The sequence below is a fragment of the Sarcophilus harrisii genome, chromosome 2 (genome assembly GCF_902635505.1).
Source record: "Sarcophilus harrisii chromosome 2, mSarHar1.11, whole genome shotgun sequence".
In the NCBI taxonomy this organism is placed as follows: Eukaryota; Metazoa; Chordata; class Mammalia; order Dasyuromorphia; family Dasyuridae; genus Sarcophilus; species Sarcophilus harrisii.
The window spans coordinates 617,902,083-617,917,448 of NC_045427.1; the positions used below are offsets into that span (position 1 = coordinate 617,902,083).

General features: G+C 37.8%; 1 protein-coding gene across 3 annotated transcripts in view; it reads right to left on the bottom strand.

The window, feature by feature from the left end:
- CCDC33 (coiled-coil domain containing 33) overlaps positions 1–15,366 on the bottom strand; it is a 205,347-nt gene that overhangs the window by 81,232 nt on the left and 108,749 nt on the right. For all 3 annotated transcript variants that reach the window (XR_004232550.1, XM_031956621.1, XM_012545514.2), the window contains exon 11: positions 9,446–9,778. Coding sequence is in view for 2 of the 3 variants with exons in the window: in XM_031956621.1 (XP_031812481.1) it covers positions 9,446–9,778 (333 nt within the window). In the remaining variant the exon portion in view is untranslated. The remainder of the gene's footprint in view (positions 1–9,445; positions 9,779–15,366) is intronic.

Below are 15,366 nucleotides of genomic sequence, written 5' to 3' on the forward strand. Positions count from 1 at the left end.
TGTTGGGTTAGGTGATAGTGAGGGTAATGACTTCCAGATAAAGAGCAGAGCAATAGAAAGGGTAGAGGAGGTGGGACAGTTCCAGCTTAGGTGCCAGTTTTCCATACATGAGCCCAGTTTCAGGAAACACTTGTCCAGGGATAAAGAGGGATCCTATTTCATTGTAATCAGTTTTTACATTTCTCCCAAATATTTCCACTTGGATTACTTTTCTGACTCTTTAGAAGGGAGAACTTATTATTATTCTAGTTGTACAAATGAGGAAACTGAGACCCAGAGAAGCAACACAAACAAGACTGAAATTTATGTCTCCCATTTTCTAGTCCAGAAACTGACCATTTTACCATGCTTCCATTTTCTGCATGGCCTGAACTTTTAATGTTGTGATGACTTAGTAACAACTGGATTTTGAGGTACTCAAAATTAGAATGCTGAATTGAGAAACCAGATCCCTCAGGTTCTCTTTCCTGAAAACTGTTGCCTGTGTGACCTCTTGAAAGTAGCCATTCATCTCTGAGCTCCCTCTGAGATGAGACTGGTACTATTTCTTAACTCACTAAAGTGGAAGGGGGCCTATTTTATCTGGGATGTGCTGAGTTGCTGAAGACAGGAAAACAGACGGGATGATATCTTCAGAGGAATAAATCCTCTTCTGGGTGTCCTAAGAGGACAGCAGACCATGTAAAGAAAAGAGACAAAGAATCTGGCCCAAGACTTGGGGGCTAGTGAGGAGGATTTCTTCAAAGAAAGGAAGGAAAAAAAATGAGTTATTCAAGCCTGGCAAGGCTGAAAAAATTCCACTGAATCTTTAAACATCCCTTGTCAATTATTCATCTTCTGGTAAGAGAGCCCTCTGGTTTGCTACAAATTTCTTTAGGGAAAAGGCAGAGGAGGAGGAAGATAGAGGAAATTGTGAAAGGGAGGGGAAGGGGGAGGAATAAAAGGAGGAGAGACCAAATGGTGTAGGGAAGAGGGTTCTCTATAAAGGAAGAGAGAGGGAGAGGAAGAGAAGGGGGGAGAGAGAAAGGAGAGACAGAGGAAGGAGGGAAGGAGAGAGGAAAAGAATGGGAGAAAGGGAAGAAGAGGGAGAGAGGGAGAGAGAGAACTAATGAGAGAGAGAGAGTGAGAGAGAGAATCAGAAAAGCAAACAATTTTAAAAGAAAGGGCTAAAGGAAAAAAAGTTTGTAGGGATGAGGGAGATATATATAGGAAAGGAGAGGGAGGGCAAGATGGTAGGATTAACGGAGAGAGAGATCTAGAGGGAAGGTAAAGATAAAGGGCTCATGGAAAGATAAAGGAAGAATGAAGGATGTGTGGAAAGAAGGATGAATGAAAGGAAGAGGGAAGGAGAAAGTCAATGGGATAAGGAAAGGAAAAAGAGAAGAATGGAGGAATGAAAGGGAAAGGAAGAAAAGAAGTGATAAGGAATGATAGAGTGCGAGAAGTATGAAGTGATAGAAAAGGAGAGAAAAGAAGATAGGGGATAGTAGAAGAGTAATGAACAAGGGAGAGGAAGGAAGTAAAAATGAAAGGATGAGAGGAGGCAAAAATGAAAGTAAAAGAAGAAAAGGGAAAGAAGAGAGAAAAGTCTTTGTGTACTACTGGCTTGGCTTGTGGTCAATCAAAACCCTAGATTTTCCCCCACCTCATATGAACTGTTGCTAAACTGCATCTCTTTTATGCTGGACTTGTGCCTTCAGTTCTTAGAGCCTCCATGCAAGGTATCAATTCCTTGATTATTGTTCTCACAGGCTTGGGAGTACACCTTGTTAGTAGAACACCACCTTTCCAGCTCTCTTTTCTTAGTAATTCTTCGTCCTACTTGCCAATAAATCTCACTGAATCAAATGGAAGCCTCCATCTTATTCTTTTAGTACCTCCAGGATACCAGGGTACCATGTGGGCTGGCCATCTGTTGTCTGTCATGATCACTACACGACAGGCCCACCTCCTGGCTCTGAAAATGTCTTTTAAGCCACTTTATTCCATTTAGATTTCATCTTGTTAGGCTTGATACATTGTTCCAGCCTGTCCAGTCTTTTTTGGATCTTTCTTCTGTCAACTAATGCATTAACTCCCTCTCATTTTTGTCATCTGAAAATTTGATGATTGTTTTCTATGTCTACATTCATGTCATTTGTAATAAAAAAAAACACTGAACAGCACAGGGTTAAGGACCTTCCTCCAGGAAGTCATTGATCCATTATAGTTGTTCAACAAGCTACACATTTATCTAACACAGATCTCTCTTCCTAGCTGCCTGTAACACTTACTGTCTTACCCATACATTCTGCTGCTCACACTCTATTCAGTATTATTCTCTTCTTTGAATGTGAGTCTTGTCTCTCAACACAGACTGGGAAACTTTCAGAGATTAGGGACTGTGGTTCTTGTTCTGTCTCTCCTCAAATATCAGGGAACACTGGACTGAGCCTATAAGGCTCCACAGGGGTTCTTTATATAAGATGATTGAAGAGAGGTAATCTTAGCTGAAGTCCCAATTTCTCCCCAGGCAGTGAAGACCTTTCCTGATTAACCCTCCTCAAGCCACCCTTCTTCTGATTGCTAGAAGCTTGCTGGAATAAAGACTTGATGGAAAGAAGTAAATCACAAAGATGATCATGTTGGCAATAGTGCACAGAATGCTAGATATGGAAAGCAGAGAGAACTGAATTTGAATTTGATCTCAGACATTTTCTAGTTATGCTATCATAGGCAAGTCACTTACAGCTCTGTCTCAGTTTCCTCATCTGTAAAAATGAGGATAATATTAATAGGGTTGTTGTGAGGATCAAATAAGATAACAGCTGGAAAATTCTTTATAAAAACCTTAAATACTACATAAATGCTAGTTATTATTGCTATTATTACTTATCTTTGATTTGAAACTCAGGAAAGATGATTTTCTGTCTCTTTGTAGTGTTTTGGCAGCACTCAAACTAAAGAGACCAAATAACCTGGAGGAGAAGACTTGAATGGCAGATTCATAAGCTGGGAGACAAATAACTTTGACATAAAATGGAAAACAACTTCTGAAGAACAAGGTAAAAAGCACAAGGAAATTTTTATAGGGATTAGAAATGCTCTGATGTCAAGAATAACACCAATAACGATAGCTAGCATTAATAGAGACTTTTAAAGTTTGCAGAGCACTGTACATGTGTGATCTCATTAGGTTCTCAACAACTATGGAAAGGAGGTGCTATTCTTAACCCCATTTTATGATGGGAAAACCTAGACACATATTCAGTGCTTCATAAATGTTTGTTGAATCTAAAATCTAAAAAGAGAGATTAAAGGATTTTTTCAGTCTCACAGTTACTAAGTGTCCAAGGTAGGATTCAAAGATGGGTCTTCCTGACTTCAAGTTTAATGCTCTCACCCTATCAACCACAGACAACAATAATACAGAAACAATAGCAGCAACAATTCAACAAAATAGCAACAACAGGAACAATAATAGCAAAATAGCAGCAACAAAAGTAGTAACAGCACCCCAATAGCAGCATCTAATAATCAGCAGCAACAGCAAGAGCATCCATAAGAACAACAGCAACAAAACATCAATAATACAACAATGCAACATCAACAACATAAAAGCAGCAGCAGTAATAATGCAACAGCAATAACAGCAACAATAAGAGCAGCAATAACATCAAGAGCAGTAATAAGACAACAACAATAAACCACAACAGGAGCAATAACACACTACCAATAGCAGCAACAACAGAAACAATAGCAATGGCAACAATAGCAATGGCAACAATAGTAATGGCAACAATAGTAGCATCAGCAACAATAGCAACAGTAATAATAGCAACAACACAACAGAAGTAATATCAACACAATAGCAGTAACAATATCACAATAATGAGAAAGAAGCAAGGAGAATAACAATGGCAATTACACAATAGCAACAACAGCAGCAACAATAAGTCATGACAGAACATTAATAATAGCAACAACACAATAACTACCATAGCAACAAACAGTAGCAACAATAAAAATAGCACAATAGCAACAATAATAACATAATAGTAGCAACAGTAACAGCAGCAATCATACAATCACTAATCACTACCACCAATAAGAACAGTAGAAACAGCAACACAATTGCTTCTTAGAGCAAGTTTTCCATCTCTTATCTTATTTGAACTTCCTCATGGTGGGTAAATTTGGGTCTGTCAATCTCCCATTTCCTAAGAAGAGGAAATTGGTTATTAAAGAAGTGAATCTTCTAAGAATCAATCTGAGGGGTTGGTTGATCGTTCTATAATAACTAAGCTTAGAATAAAGTTCTTTATCATCCTTAAGCTGGAATTAACCAGCAGGATTTTTTCCCTCACTCTGTTTCATTCAAGTCTTAAGACTCTTCTTAGGGAATTCAGCCCATATTACTACCTCACCCCCATAACATTGTCATCACTTGCAGAATGTATTATCCCAAAGAAAATTCCTTATTTCCTATTAAGATGAACAAGATTCTAGAGGGAAACAGAGGGGAAATTGTTTCTTGAGCCCTGGGAAGTGTATTTCAAGACTGACCACAGCCAAATGTATTCTAGTTATGGGGTGACCATCACCCCATAACTAGTTCATATCATATCACCCATAACTAGTTCAGAGGCTGAGAGGTTGGGATTTGGCTGTTTGGGTGGTGTGGTGGGTTTGTTTTTGTTTTGTGTGGTTGCTATCCGACCACGTGCTATTGTTAGAATACCACATTCCATGGCTACAAAGCTCTGATCTATTGTTACATCACGGTATCCTACTGTGATAACATTTTGTCCTGTTGTTACATGTCTGTATTCTGTTGCCATATCAACATGAGCAATAGCACATATTACCATGTTCTGCTGTTACAAGACCACATTCAGTTTTCTTATCGTCAGTCTTTATCTCTATAGTCTTTATTAGTTTACTCCATATTCTAATCCCTCATTGACTTGGATGTGAACATTCTTCCATAAAACAGGGGATGTTTGAAGCATCTAACCTATTTGCTTCTATAGCAATCCCAGATTAGCAAAGCACTCTCCTCACAATCCTTAGAGTAGGGAGTTTAAGGATTGGTATCTCCATTTTACTGAGGGTGAAGAAGGTGATGTCACTTGCTCCATATCTCACTATTAACAAGGGTCAAGAGTTGTACCTTTATGTCTTCTTACTTTAAGTTCTAAATTCATTGGCTCACATTAATTCAACAAAGTGAATTGGGGGAGAGGGGAGGGCAAGAGGCAAAAGTTCTCCAAGTAGAACAATTTATCAGTCCAGAAAGTTTGGCAGCATTAGCAACTTGGTCCTCACTGGGATAAATACTGAAAGGAAAAAAGGCCCAGTGATAAAATATTGATCATAAATGAGTGGGAAATTCAGGGATTCATTTTAAAATTGTTTCTAAACTTTGGTTCATCTGAGTTTGAGATACTGAGACCTTGGTCATCTTGGTTTTTTTGCCTGTTTAGACCCTTGGCTTAAGAGACTTGCCATAGCCAATCCCTCATCACATTTCCCCATCTCTCTATTGCTGCCACCATTTCTGGATATGTTAGCTCATGGACCCAAACTTTCCTTTATTCATTCTGCTGTGTAATAATCCAGGTTAGTGCCATGTGTGATTTGCAAAGAAAAAGAGGGGTATTCAAAAATATCAAGCATAGATTGCAAGGAATATATATATATATATATATATATATATATATTATATATATATATATAACTATGTAAGAAACAACAAAATATGAATCAGGGATACAAGGTTTTGTGTAGGTCAAATTACAGAGCAAAAGTCAGGTTGTACTGTGAAGGAGAACTTCATGGAAAATGTAAGGAAACATGGAAAGACATGAAATGATGTATAGTGAGGCAAAGACATGAAATGATATAAAGTGAGGTAAATCCAACTACAATAAAGTCAACTTCAACCATATATATGAAAACCACAGCTGGTTGGGAACTTCCTAAGGAAGCCAGATCCTTGGCACTGAATATCCAGTTGTTTGTGCCTGGCTATGGAAAAATCAGATATGATCTCCTCTCCCTAGATTCATAAACACAAGTCCCATTTTGCAGAGCATAACCATATTTTTTTAACTTGACTTTCTTTCTAACGAGGAAATTTTTGCATTATCTCTCCTTTTTTCTTCTCCCTCAAACATTATTTTATACTTTCCTTCTTTTATTACACTGTCTCTTCTACTCCTCCTAGTTCTATTTCCTTTACCAATAAAATGACAATTTTTTTAGCAAGTCTAGTCATGTTTACTTTAGCTTGTATTTATCAAGTTGATTTTGGGAGGATCAAGTGTCTAAAGATTTTACATTTATATCTTGTAAATGTAATTTTTATAAGATGGGACTTAATATTCCAGACTGGTGCTTCTTAAATCTTTGCTACTTGCAACCCTTTTCACCTGAGAAATTTTTATGTGATCCCAGGCATACAGGTATACAAATAAAATATTGGTGATAATAAATCATAATTTCATGACTTTCACATTAAGTTATGAGCTCCCATATGGAGTTGCAACTCACAATTTAAGAAGTTGGGTTCTAGACTGTTAAGATCTTTGTGGACCCCTATTCTGTCAACCAACAGGTTACTTAACCCTCTCAGCTTTGGGTCATGTACAAATATTATAGGCAAGAATGTCACTTATGTCTTTATGCAAGTTACTGATAAAAAAAAAAAAACATTAGTGGGATTAACAAGAGATGCCCAGGGCCCTCCATTGGAGATCTTTCACACTGACATGGTACAATTAATGACGACTTTTTGACCTTGGTCATTCCACTTTATGAATTCAGCTAATTGCATTAACACCTCATCTCTATCCTGTTCACAAGAATAAATAGCATGAGAGACTTTGCCAAATAGATTGCTAAAGTCTAGGTAAACTAAATTAATAGTATTCTCTTGATTTACAAATCTATTAACTTTTTTTTAATAAAAAGAAGGTTTTAAAAATATTTTAAGATATTTCCTTTTATAAAAAAGGAAATGAAACTAGTTGAGCATGTTTACATGATGGCTGTTTTTCTTAGAAGATTATAAAGCATCAAGTGACTGAAGACTTTGGCCTATCCACCATGACCACTGTTCTGAACTACTGTGAGAGAGAGATTTGTCATATTTCTTTCTGGAATAGATTTTCTTTTTCACTTAATCAGGCCCATAATTGAATGGAGAGATCTCATTTCTCCATTTTGGGTGAATGCTAGGTAAATTTATCAGCTAACATATGCTAGCAATTACATTAGATATTGTACAATGAATGGAATTGAGTAAATATTATCTGTGGGTGTATGCTATTGCGATGCAGATATTGGCTTTGCTTCTTCCCCAAACATATTTTGGAGCTCTATAAGGACAAAAAACATTCCTGTTTCTGGTAGTCAATACTAATCAAGCACTTGGATGGTTTCAAATTCTATCCAATTGATTAACTATAAATAATTCTCATCTTCCGGTTTCCTGGATAAATCTTTTGCATTATTTACTTTTCTTTTTCTTTCCTAACTGAATAAGTTGAACAATTGAACAATCAGAAACTTCTTATTCTGGGACATATTCAAATCCAACCAGACAATGAGAGTGTAAAGTCACTGAAGGCCAGAGGGCCATTTCTCATTTTTCTCTTAGATATTCCACATCCCTAGAACAAAATATATTATTTTGGTAAGAAAGAATGTTTAGAGTGCTAATTTTACCAGAGGGAGAAATCTCTGCCTGCCAATACAGATTAACAACTTGTAGTCTTGGAGAATTGCTTAGAGGGCATAGAGAGATTAAATGATGTGTCTAGGGCCATAAGCCAGTCTATGTCAGACACATGGCTTGACTCCAGGGTTGGCCCTCTATCCACTGTGCTAAACTGGCTCTGTGAAATACAGTAGGTACTTCCTGCTCCTTGAATTAAAACTAATTTAAATTGAAGGTGATTAACAAGTATGATTACTCCTCTGCCTCCTCTGAGATTAAGGATAAATTGCATCACACACAGAAGATCTGTCATTTGGACAGGACTGTGCTTTCATTTGTGAAAGATTGTAAAGATATTTGGGAACGAAGATCTTCCCAAGATGAGGCAGAGTTGTAGATGAGTTAGTGTTATTATAAGTCCCAGGGTGTCACTTGAGGTACTTAGAGGTTAAATGAGCCATCCGGAGTTCTAGAACTAGTAAGTATTGAGGTAGTATTTTAACCTTGATCTTTCTGTTATTAAGCTTACAGTGGTATCTACTATGCAACACTGCCTTCCACACTTCAAATGAAGATACTATTTCCCTTCTGCATATCTTTGGGAATCTATTGTTTCATTCCATATTCCCATAACAAGGAGAGGGCTTTTGTAGTTTATGGTCCCCCTCACTCAGAAGCTTGGAAAGCTCCCTGGGAATGCCTAGTTGTCCTGAAGTACTGGTAGCCCATTCTGTAGGTACAAATATGATAGAGTTCATGATAAAGGAAACTGTTGAAGGTTCAGTGGGAAATGTCAAGGCAGAAAGGGGGACTACTGAAGGTCATCATTATAAGTCACCCATATTTTTACATCATGTTTAAGATGTTAGGAAATTCCATGGGATTCATTTAAGAGAAAATGGAGAGAAACTGATGACAATGACAGGGCCACAAAGAGGTGGAAAAGTGATCTCCCAAAGCTTAAGCATTTAGGTGTCTCTCCCCTTTCGCCTCACCATCCTCGAGGTCATTTCTTATCTCTGAGTCAGAACCTCTCCTCTAAATTAGGCAAGGTTACTGACTGTAGACAGTCAGGCTGATGGAAAGATGACTGAATTTGACTGAAGAACATCAGAAAAGGAGAGGATGAGTGTGAACTTCTGCTTGGTCATAGAATCTTTTCCCAAATCAAATCCCAACCCTATTCTCTCTAACTTGTAAAATTACAGAGAGAGCCCAGTTGACAACAAAGCATTCTCAGGAGAACTCCTATGTGACATAAACCAAGATACATGCCATTTGATACAGGGAAAATGCCTTTTCCTCTCTGAACTCCATTTTATATAATGGGGAAAACATTCAGGAATTCCTTGCTTCATTAACTTTTTGAACTGAGAAGGCATTGCCAAGAAAGAACATATGTGCAAACTGAGTCCTATTTTAAACATATCAGGAGAGTTTGACATATCAAAGATCCTGGTGGTAAATCTCTTCACAAAATGGAGAATACTTCTCTAACTTGAAGAATATCCTCCTTTCCACTCTCTCTCCTCTCCCATTGGTGTCAGTCTAGATTTTTATGTGTAGAATTCACTTTCAGAACACACAAGCACTTGCTATCCATGCAAGATGTGTAATCTCCACGTAGGAAACTCTTGACTCAAGAGGTGTCCATTCCCAACCCTTCATTTTTATCCCCTCCCCCTCCAAGGTGAGACATTTCCTGTAAATGTACTTTTATCCAGAAGGCAGAAAGATACTCACTGTTTCTTGAAGAGGCTCCAGAGGTTTTACTTCAGTCAGTGATGGTATAGAAAGGCACTTGTCCACAAAGATTTTTGGCTTGGGCGTTGGGTCTAGCTCTGTCACTAGTTCTAGCTCTGGTTCTGACTCTACATGTGGTTCTTCCTCTGGCTCTGGCTCTGGTTCTGAATCTGGATCAGGATCAGGAAATGGCTCAGACCCTGACTCCACATCTGGGCTTACATGGCCCTTGGACCACGATTCACGGATGTTGCCAAGTTCTGCATCTAAGAGTGTAGGATTCAGGACAGGAACGTCTGCACAATTGTTAGGAGTCATAAAGTTGTCTGGCCTCTGGGAAATAAAGACAAGAACAGATTTAAGAGGAGTAGTGCTTCTGATTTTTGACATCACAATATGGGACGGTTCAAAGCATCATTGTAAAGTGAAAGAACATGGGAATTAGAATCAGATAATCTGGCTTTAAATCCAGGCTTGGTTTCTTGCTCTCCTTACTTCACAGATGATTTGTGAAAATGCTTTGGGAATTGTAAAGCACTACTGTTCTGCCTGGAACATAGTTGGTATTAAATGCTTGTATAAGAGGAGTGGTCCTTAACAATTCACTTGTATAGGGCCTACATCCAACCCAGGATTCTGAAAAAAAAAAATTGGTAAATTAAGTTAACCTCAGTATTGAGGCAGTATGTGCTTATCTGCCTATGACAGGTCATAGAGCTTTGGGAGTAAAAATAGAACTTGTTTTGTTTCAAAGATTTATTTACATATGAAAAGTTAAGAGAACTTTGAAGTTACTAGGGAAATAACATCAAAACTGTTTTATGATTATGGAACACGTGGAGATAGTTAGTAGGCACAATGAATGAAGTGTTGGGTTGGGAGTCAGAAAGATCTGAGTTCAAATCTGATCTTAGACATTTCTAGCTGTGTGACCCTAGGGCAAGTCACTTAACCCTATTTGTCACTTTCCTCATGAGTTGGAGAAGGATATGACAAACCACTCCAGCATTTTTGCCAGGAAAACTCCATATGGAGTCATGAAGAGTTGGATACTACTGAAATGACTGAACAATTCCTTTACCTGATTATGGCTCTGTTAGTGAAGAAGGAAAAAAATGCTTCTAATCATAAAATAAGTTGAGATCTCTCTATAGAGAACTCAGCTAATTCACTGGGAATATATTGAAATCACAACACATACTCTCTCTGCACTGTCATTTGTTATCAGCTGGTTTTGGTTTGGTTGGTAAAAGAAAGATTGAAGCTGTTTCTATTACTTCTGAGGAGAAAATACGCTTTTCTCTCTAGTTCTATCTGAAGAAGATGAAAAGGAGGAGGAAGAGGAGGAGAAGAAGAGGAGGGAATATTTCTTTAGATGACTATTATTGCTGAAAGGTCATAAAGAATTTTGTCAAAGGATAAAAGTCAAAAGAAACTTCTGCCAAATGAATCATTGCTTTTTCCTTAAAAAGCACATATTATTTCAGTGGAAGGAATATGTACAGCTGAAACTGGAAAATTCCAAGTACTACAGTATCTCTTGATAAGTGAATCCTGCTAGAACAAAAACTTAAATGAAGAGCGTTAAAAAGGAGACCTATGGGATCAATTTCTTTAGCTGAGATGTCATGTTTACTGAGGTGTTAGTCCAATGCAATGGGGATAATCTCTCCTTATCAGTGCAAGCATTTGTTTATACATAACTTATGATAATTTTTGGACAGTTCCTCAAGATCTCATTTACTCCACTAATGATGATGATACTGAGACACTATAGATGAGTTTAAGATCTTAATCACCAACTCCTAAATGCCTCCTACAAACTAATGGAGATCACAGAGGGTGCAATGACAATGATAAGTGGATTAGAAATTATGCCTTATGGGGATCATTTGAGAGAAATGATGTTGTTTAACCTGGAAAAGAGAAGACTTGACTGGTGACATGATATTTGTCTTCAAGTATTTCAAAGTTTGCCATGGGAATGGGATTTGTCTTGCTTGGCTTTGGTCCCAAAGAGCAGAACCAGCTACAATGACCTGGAGTTGAAAAGGCAGTCTTTCAAATCCAAATGCAGTATTGTCTTTCTCAGAAGATGGAGGGTTTCCCATCTCTGGAAATCTCCAGGTGGTAGGTAGATGATCATTTGAGCTGATTCTTAGGAATGGGTCACATAAGATGCCTGGTTGTCTAGTTGTCATGAAAGGCTTGTCATGAAGTATTATAGAAGAATCATCAGTAGCAGTCCTCCACAGAATCCATTATCTCCACAGAAATATTTCCTTCAGTTTGAATTTCTAAACTACTGAATTACAGAAACTCTTTGTACTGCATCCTGTAGGTCTTGATGCTGTACTAGCTTATTTAGGGAGAGAATCTGGTATAGTGGAAAATACACTACACATTCAATCAAGAGACTTGGATTCTGATTCTGGCATTGACACATACTGGCTATGGACAAATCACTTCCCTTCATTTTCCTCAGTTCCTTTCTTTGTAAAATGAGGAACTTGGATTAGATCAGCGCTTTTAAGCTTCTTAAATTTGGTTTTAAAAATACTTTGATAAGTATATTGTAATATATCTTTATTTCATACATTTAAAAACATTATTCTGAGAAGGATTCCCTACTTCAAAAGTTCAGTCAATGGTACAAAATAAAGATGAAGAACAACTTAGTTGATATTTAAGGTTCCTTCCAGCTTTGACATTATAGGATTCAGTTCTCCAATTGTTTCACATAGTTGGTCTTCTTTCCTTAAGATCAGACTATTTATTAGTTATTTAAGGGGCTGTCTGTCTCACAAAGAAGGTTGGCACAGGGGATGGTGCTTGTTAAATGTTTGCTGAATGAATTAGTTTAGTTTAGTCAGCTAAGTTGGACAGCTCCGGTGTAGTCGGTGTAACCAATTTCCCATTGGCCCAGAAGCCCCTGGGGCAGGAGCAAGATGCTGATCTTGCCCCTAATGCAATTTGTCTTCATTTCCAGGCAATAAGCTGGTTTCCCTTCCCCCCACTCCTCTAGGCTTCAGCCCTGGATTTCATAGACTTCAGACTAATCAGGTTATGGGAGGAAGTGGAAGTAATGAAATCAACACAGGAGTCTACTAAGCCCCCAGCACATCTCTGATAGCAGGGTCAGGAGCATAAGTCCCAAAGGGACCCTCGATAAAAGCTCTCCCCTTTCCTACCACATATACACAGAGAGACAGTTTCAAGTCTATTCTTTTGGGTGCTTCTTCCAGAGAAGACAATTCTTTTGATGACTGGCATCTGGCTGAGAAGTAGACCAGCTGGTATAAGACATAGAGATCTGGCAATGGCATAGCCTAAGGAATGAGAGGATAATATTGTAGTAGAAACATGAAAGCAGAAGGTGAAAAGTTTGCATTCTAGTCTTGAGGCTGCCATTAACTTCACGTGGTGACTGACAAATTGCTGAACCTCTCTAATCCTGTTCTTTCACTTATAAAAATTAAGATCTTGGGTTCAGAATCCCTTAGTTCTATTAGAGATCTACTGGGATCTCATTCTAAAGTTTAGGTCAGTGGCCAGGAACCCAGATCATCTTTGTCAGGGAAATAAGAGTACAAAAGGAATGGAATGAGTAGGAAAATTGATTCCTAAACCCTTCTCTTTGTGACTCTGAGTAAGTTACCTAGAACACAGTGTTTTGCAATGAGAACAACATTGATTCTGGAGTCAGAGGACCCAAGTTCAGATCTCACCCTTGGAAATTCCTAGAGATCCCAAGAGGTAAATCCCTCATTTCCTCAACTGTAAAATGAGAAAATATGATTAGACAGCCTCTAAAGTGTCTTCCAGCTTTGTGGTTGTATAGTTATCAATTATGCTTGACTCTTTATGACCCCACATGTAGTTTTCTTAGAAAAGATAGAACCAGGACTTTCTTGCTGACGTGCACTATCTTATTTGATCCTCATGGCAATCCTGTAAGCTAGACAGAATGGATATTAATAAGCCATTTTACTGATGAGAAAAATGAAGCTAAGGCCAAAGTCATCAGACTAATTCTGTCTTCTAGTCTACTGTTCTTTTTACTTTATCTTCTTGTCTATCTAATATGGATTCCAAGGTTTGTTCACTAATTCCCAAGTCTACTTCAACCAATCTCTTGTTTCTACAGAGTCAAATGGTCTCCCAGAGCTATTCTTAAATCTGCTTACAAATGGGCTCCTAGAGCTATTCTTAAATCTGTTCGGGATTATTCCTACCTGACATGGGGGTGAGATGGTTGGAAGAGTGTTGCGGTGGTGAATGGGCAACATATTTATTGGTATCTTCCATATAATAATTGTATGGATATTCCATATAAGATCTTAGGATCATGGGACCCAGAACTAGAATCATAAGATTCATAGGCAGAATTACAAAATCTCAAAGACAGAAAGGACTTTCTTGTTGTCATTATTGTTCAGCACTGTCTGACTCTTTCTGATCCCATTTGGGGCTTTCTCGGCAAAGACACTGGAGTGACTCTGATATTTCCTTCTCTAGCTCATTTTACAGATGAAGAAACTGAGGCAAACAAGTTTAAATGACTTGTCCAGAATTACATGGTTAGTATCTGAGGTAAAATTTGACTCTGGACCCAGCACTCTACCCAATGCATCACCTAACTGCCTAGAAAGGAGCTTAAAGTAATTTAATATAACTTATGATTCCTATCTGTATAGACACCATAGTTCGAATATCTATCCCAAGTGGTTATTCAGTCTCTTCTTGTAGATTGAATTACATCTATTAGGTTACATCCATAATGCTCTACAAGGTAGCCAGTTCCACTATGGAACAGGTCTAGCTGTTGGGAAGTCTTTTTCTAATTATTCCAAGCCTAAATCTATTTCTCTATAACTTCCAGCCATTGCTTTTGTCCTACTCTCTTGAAAAGTTATCTCGCTCTAAATCACTACTGATCAGAAAAATGCAAATTAAGACAACTCTGAGATACCACTATACACCTGTCAGATTGGCTAAGATGACAGGAAAAGATAATGACAAATGTTGGAGGGGATGTGGGAAAAGTGGGCCACTAATACATTGTTGGTGGAATTGTGAACAAATCCAACCATTTTGGAGAACAATTTGGAACTATGTTTAAAGAGTTATCAAATTGTGCATGCCCTTTGATCCAGCAGTGTTTCTACTGGACTTATATTCCTAAGAGATTTTAAAGGAGGGAAAGGGACCCACATGTTCAAAAATGTTTGTGGCAGCCCTTTTTCTACTAGAAACTGGAAATGGAGTGGATGCCCATCAATTGGAGAATGGCTGAATAAATTATGGTTACATGAGTTTTATGGAATATTATTGTTCTGTAAGAAATGATCAGCAGGATGATTTCAGAAAGGCCTGGAGAGACTTACATGAACTGATGCTGAGTGAAATGAGCAGAACCAGAGATCATTATACATGGCAACAAGATTATACAATGATTAATTCTGATGGACGTGGCTCTTCAACAATGAGATGATTCAGACTAGTTCCAATGATCTTGTGAGGAAGAGAGCCATCTACACCCAGAGAGAGGACTGTGGGAACTGAATGTGGATCATAACATAGCATTTTCACTTTTTGGTTGTTGTTTGCTTGCATTTTTTCCCCATTTTTTCTGGTTTGATTTGATTTTTCTTGTGCAGCAAGATAATTATATAAATATGTATGCATATATTGGATTTAATATACATTTCTATATGTTTAACATATATTGGACTACTTGCCATTTATGAGAGGGGGTGGGGGAAGAGGGAACAATTGGAACACAAGGTTTTGCAAGGGTTAATGTTGAAGAATTATCCATGCATATGTTTTGAAAAATAAAAAGCTTTAATAAAAAGAGAAATTAATGATTTGTATCAATAAAAAGGATGAGCTGAGGGGAAAAAAGAAAAATTATCTCT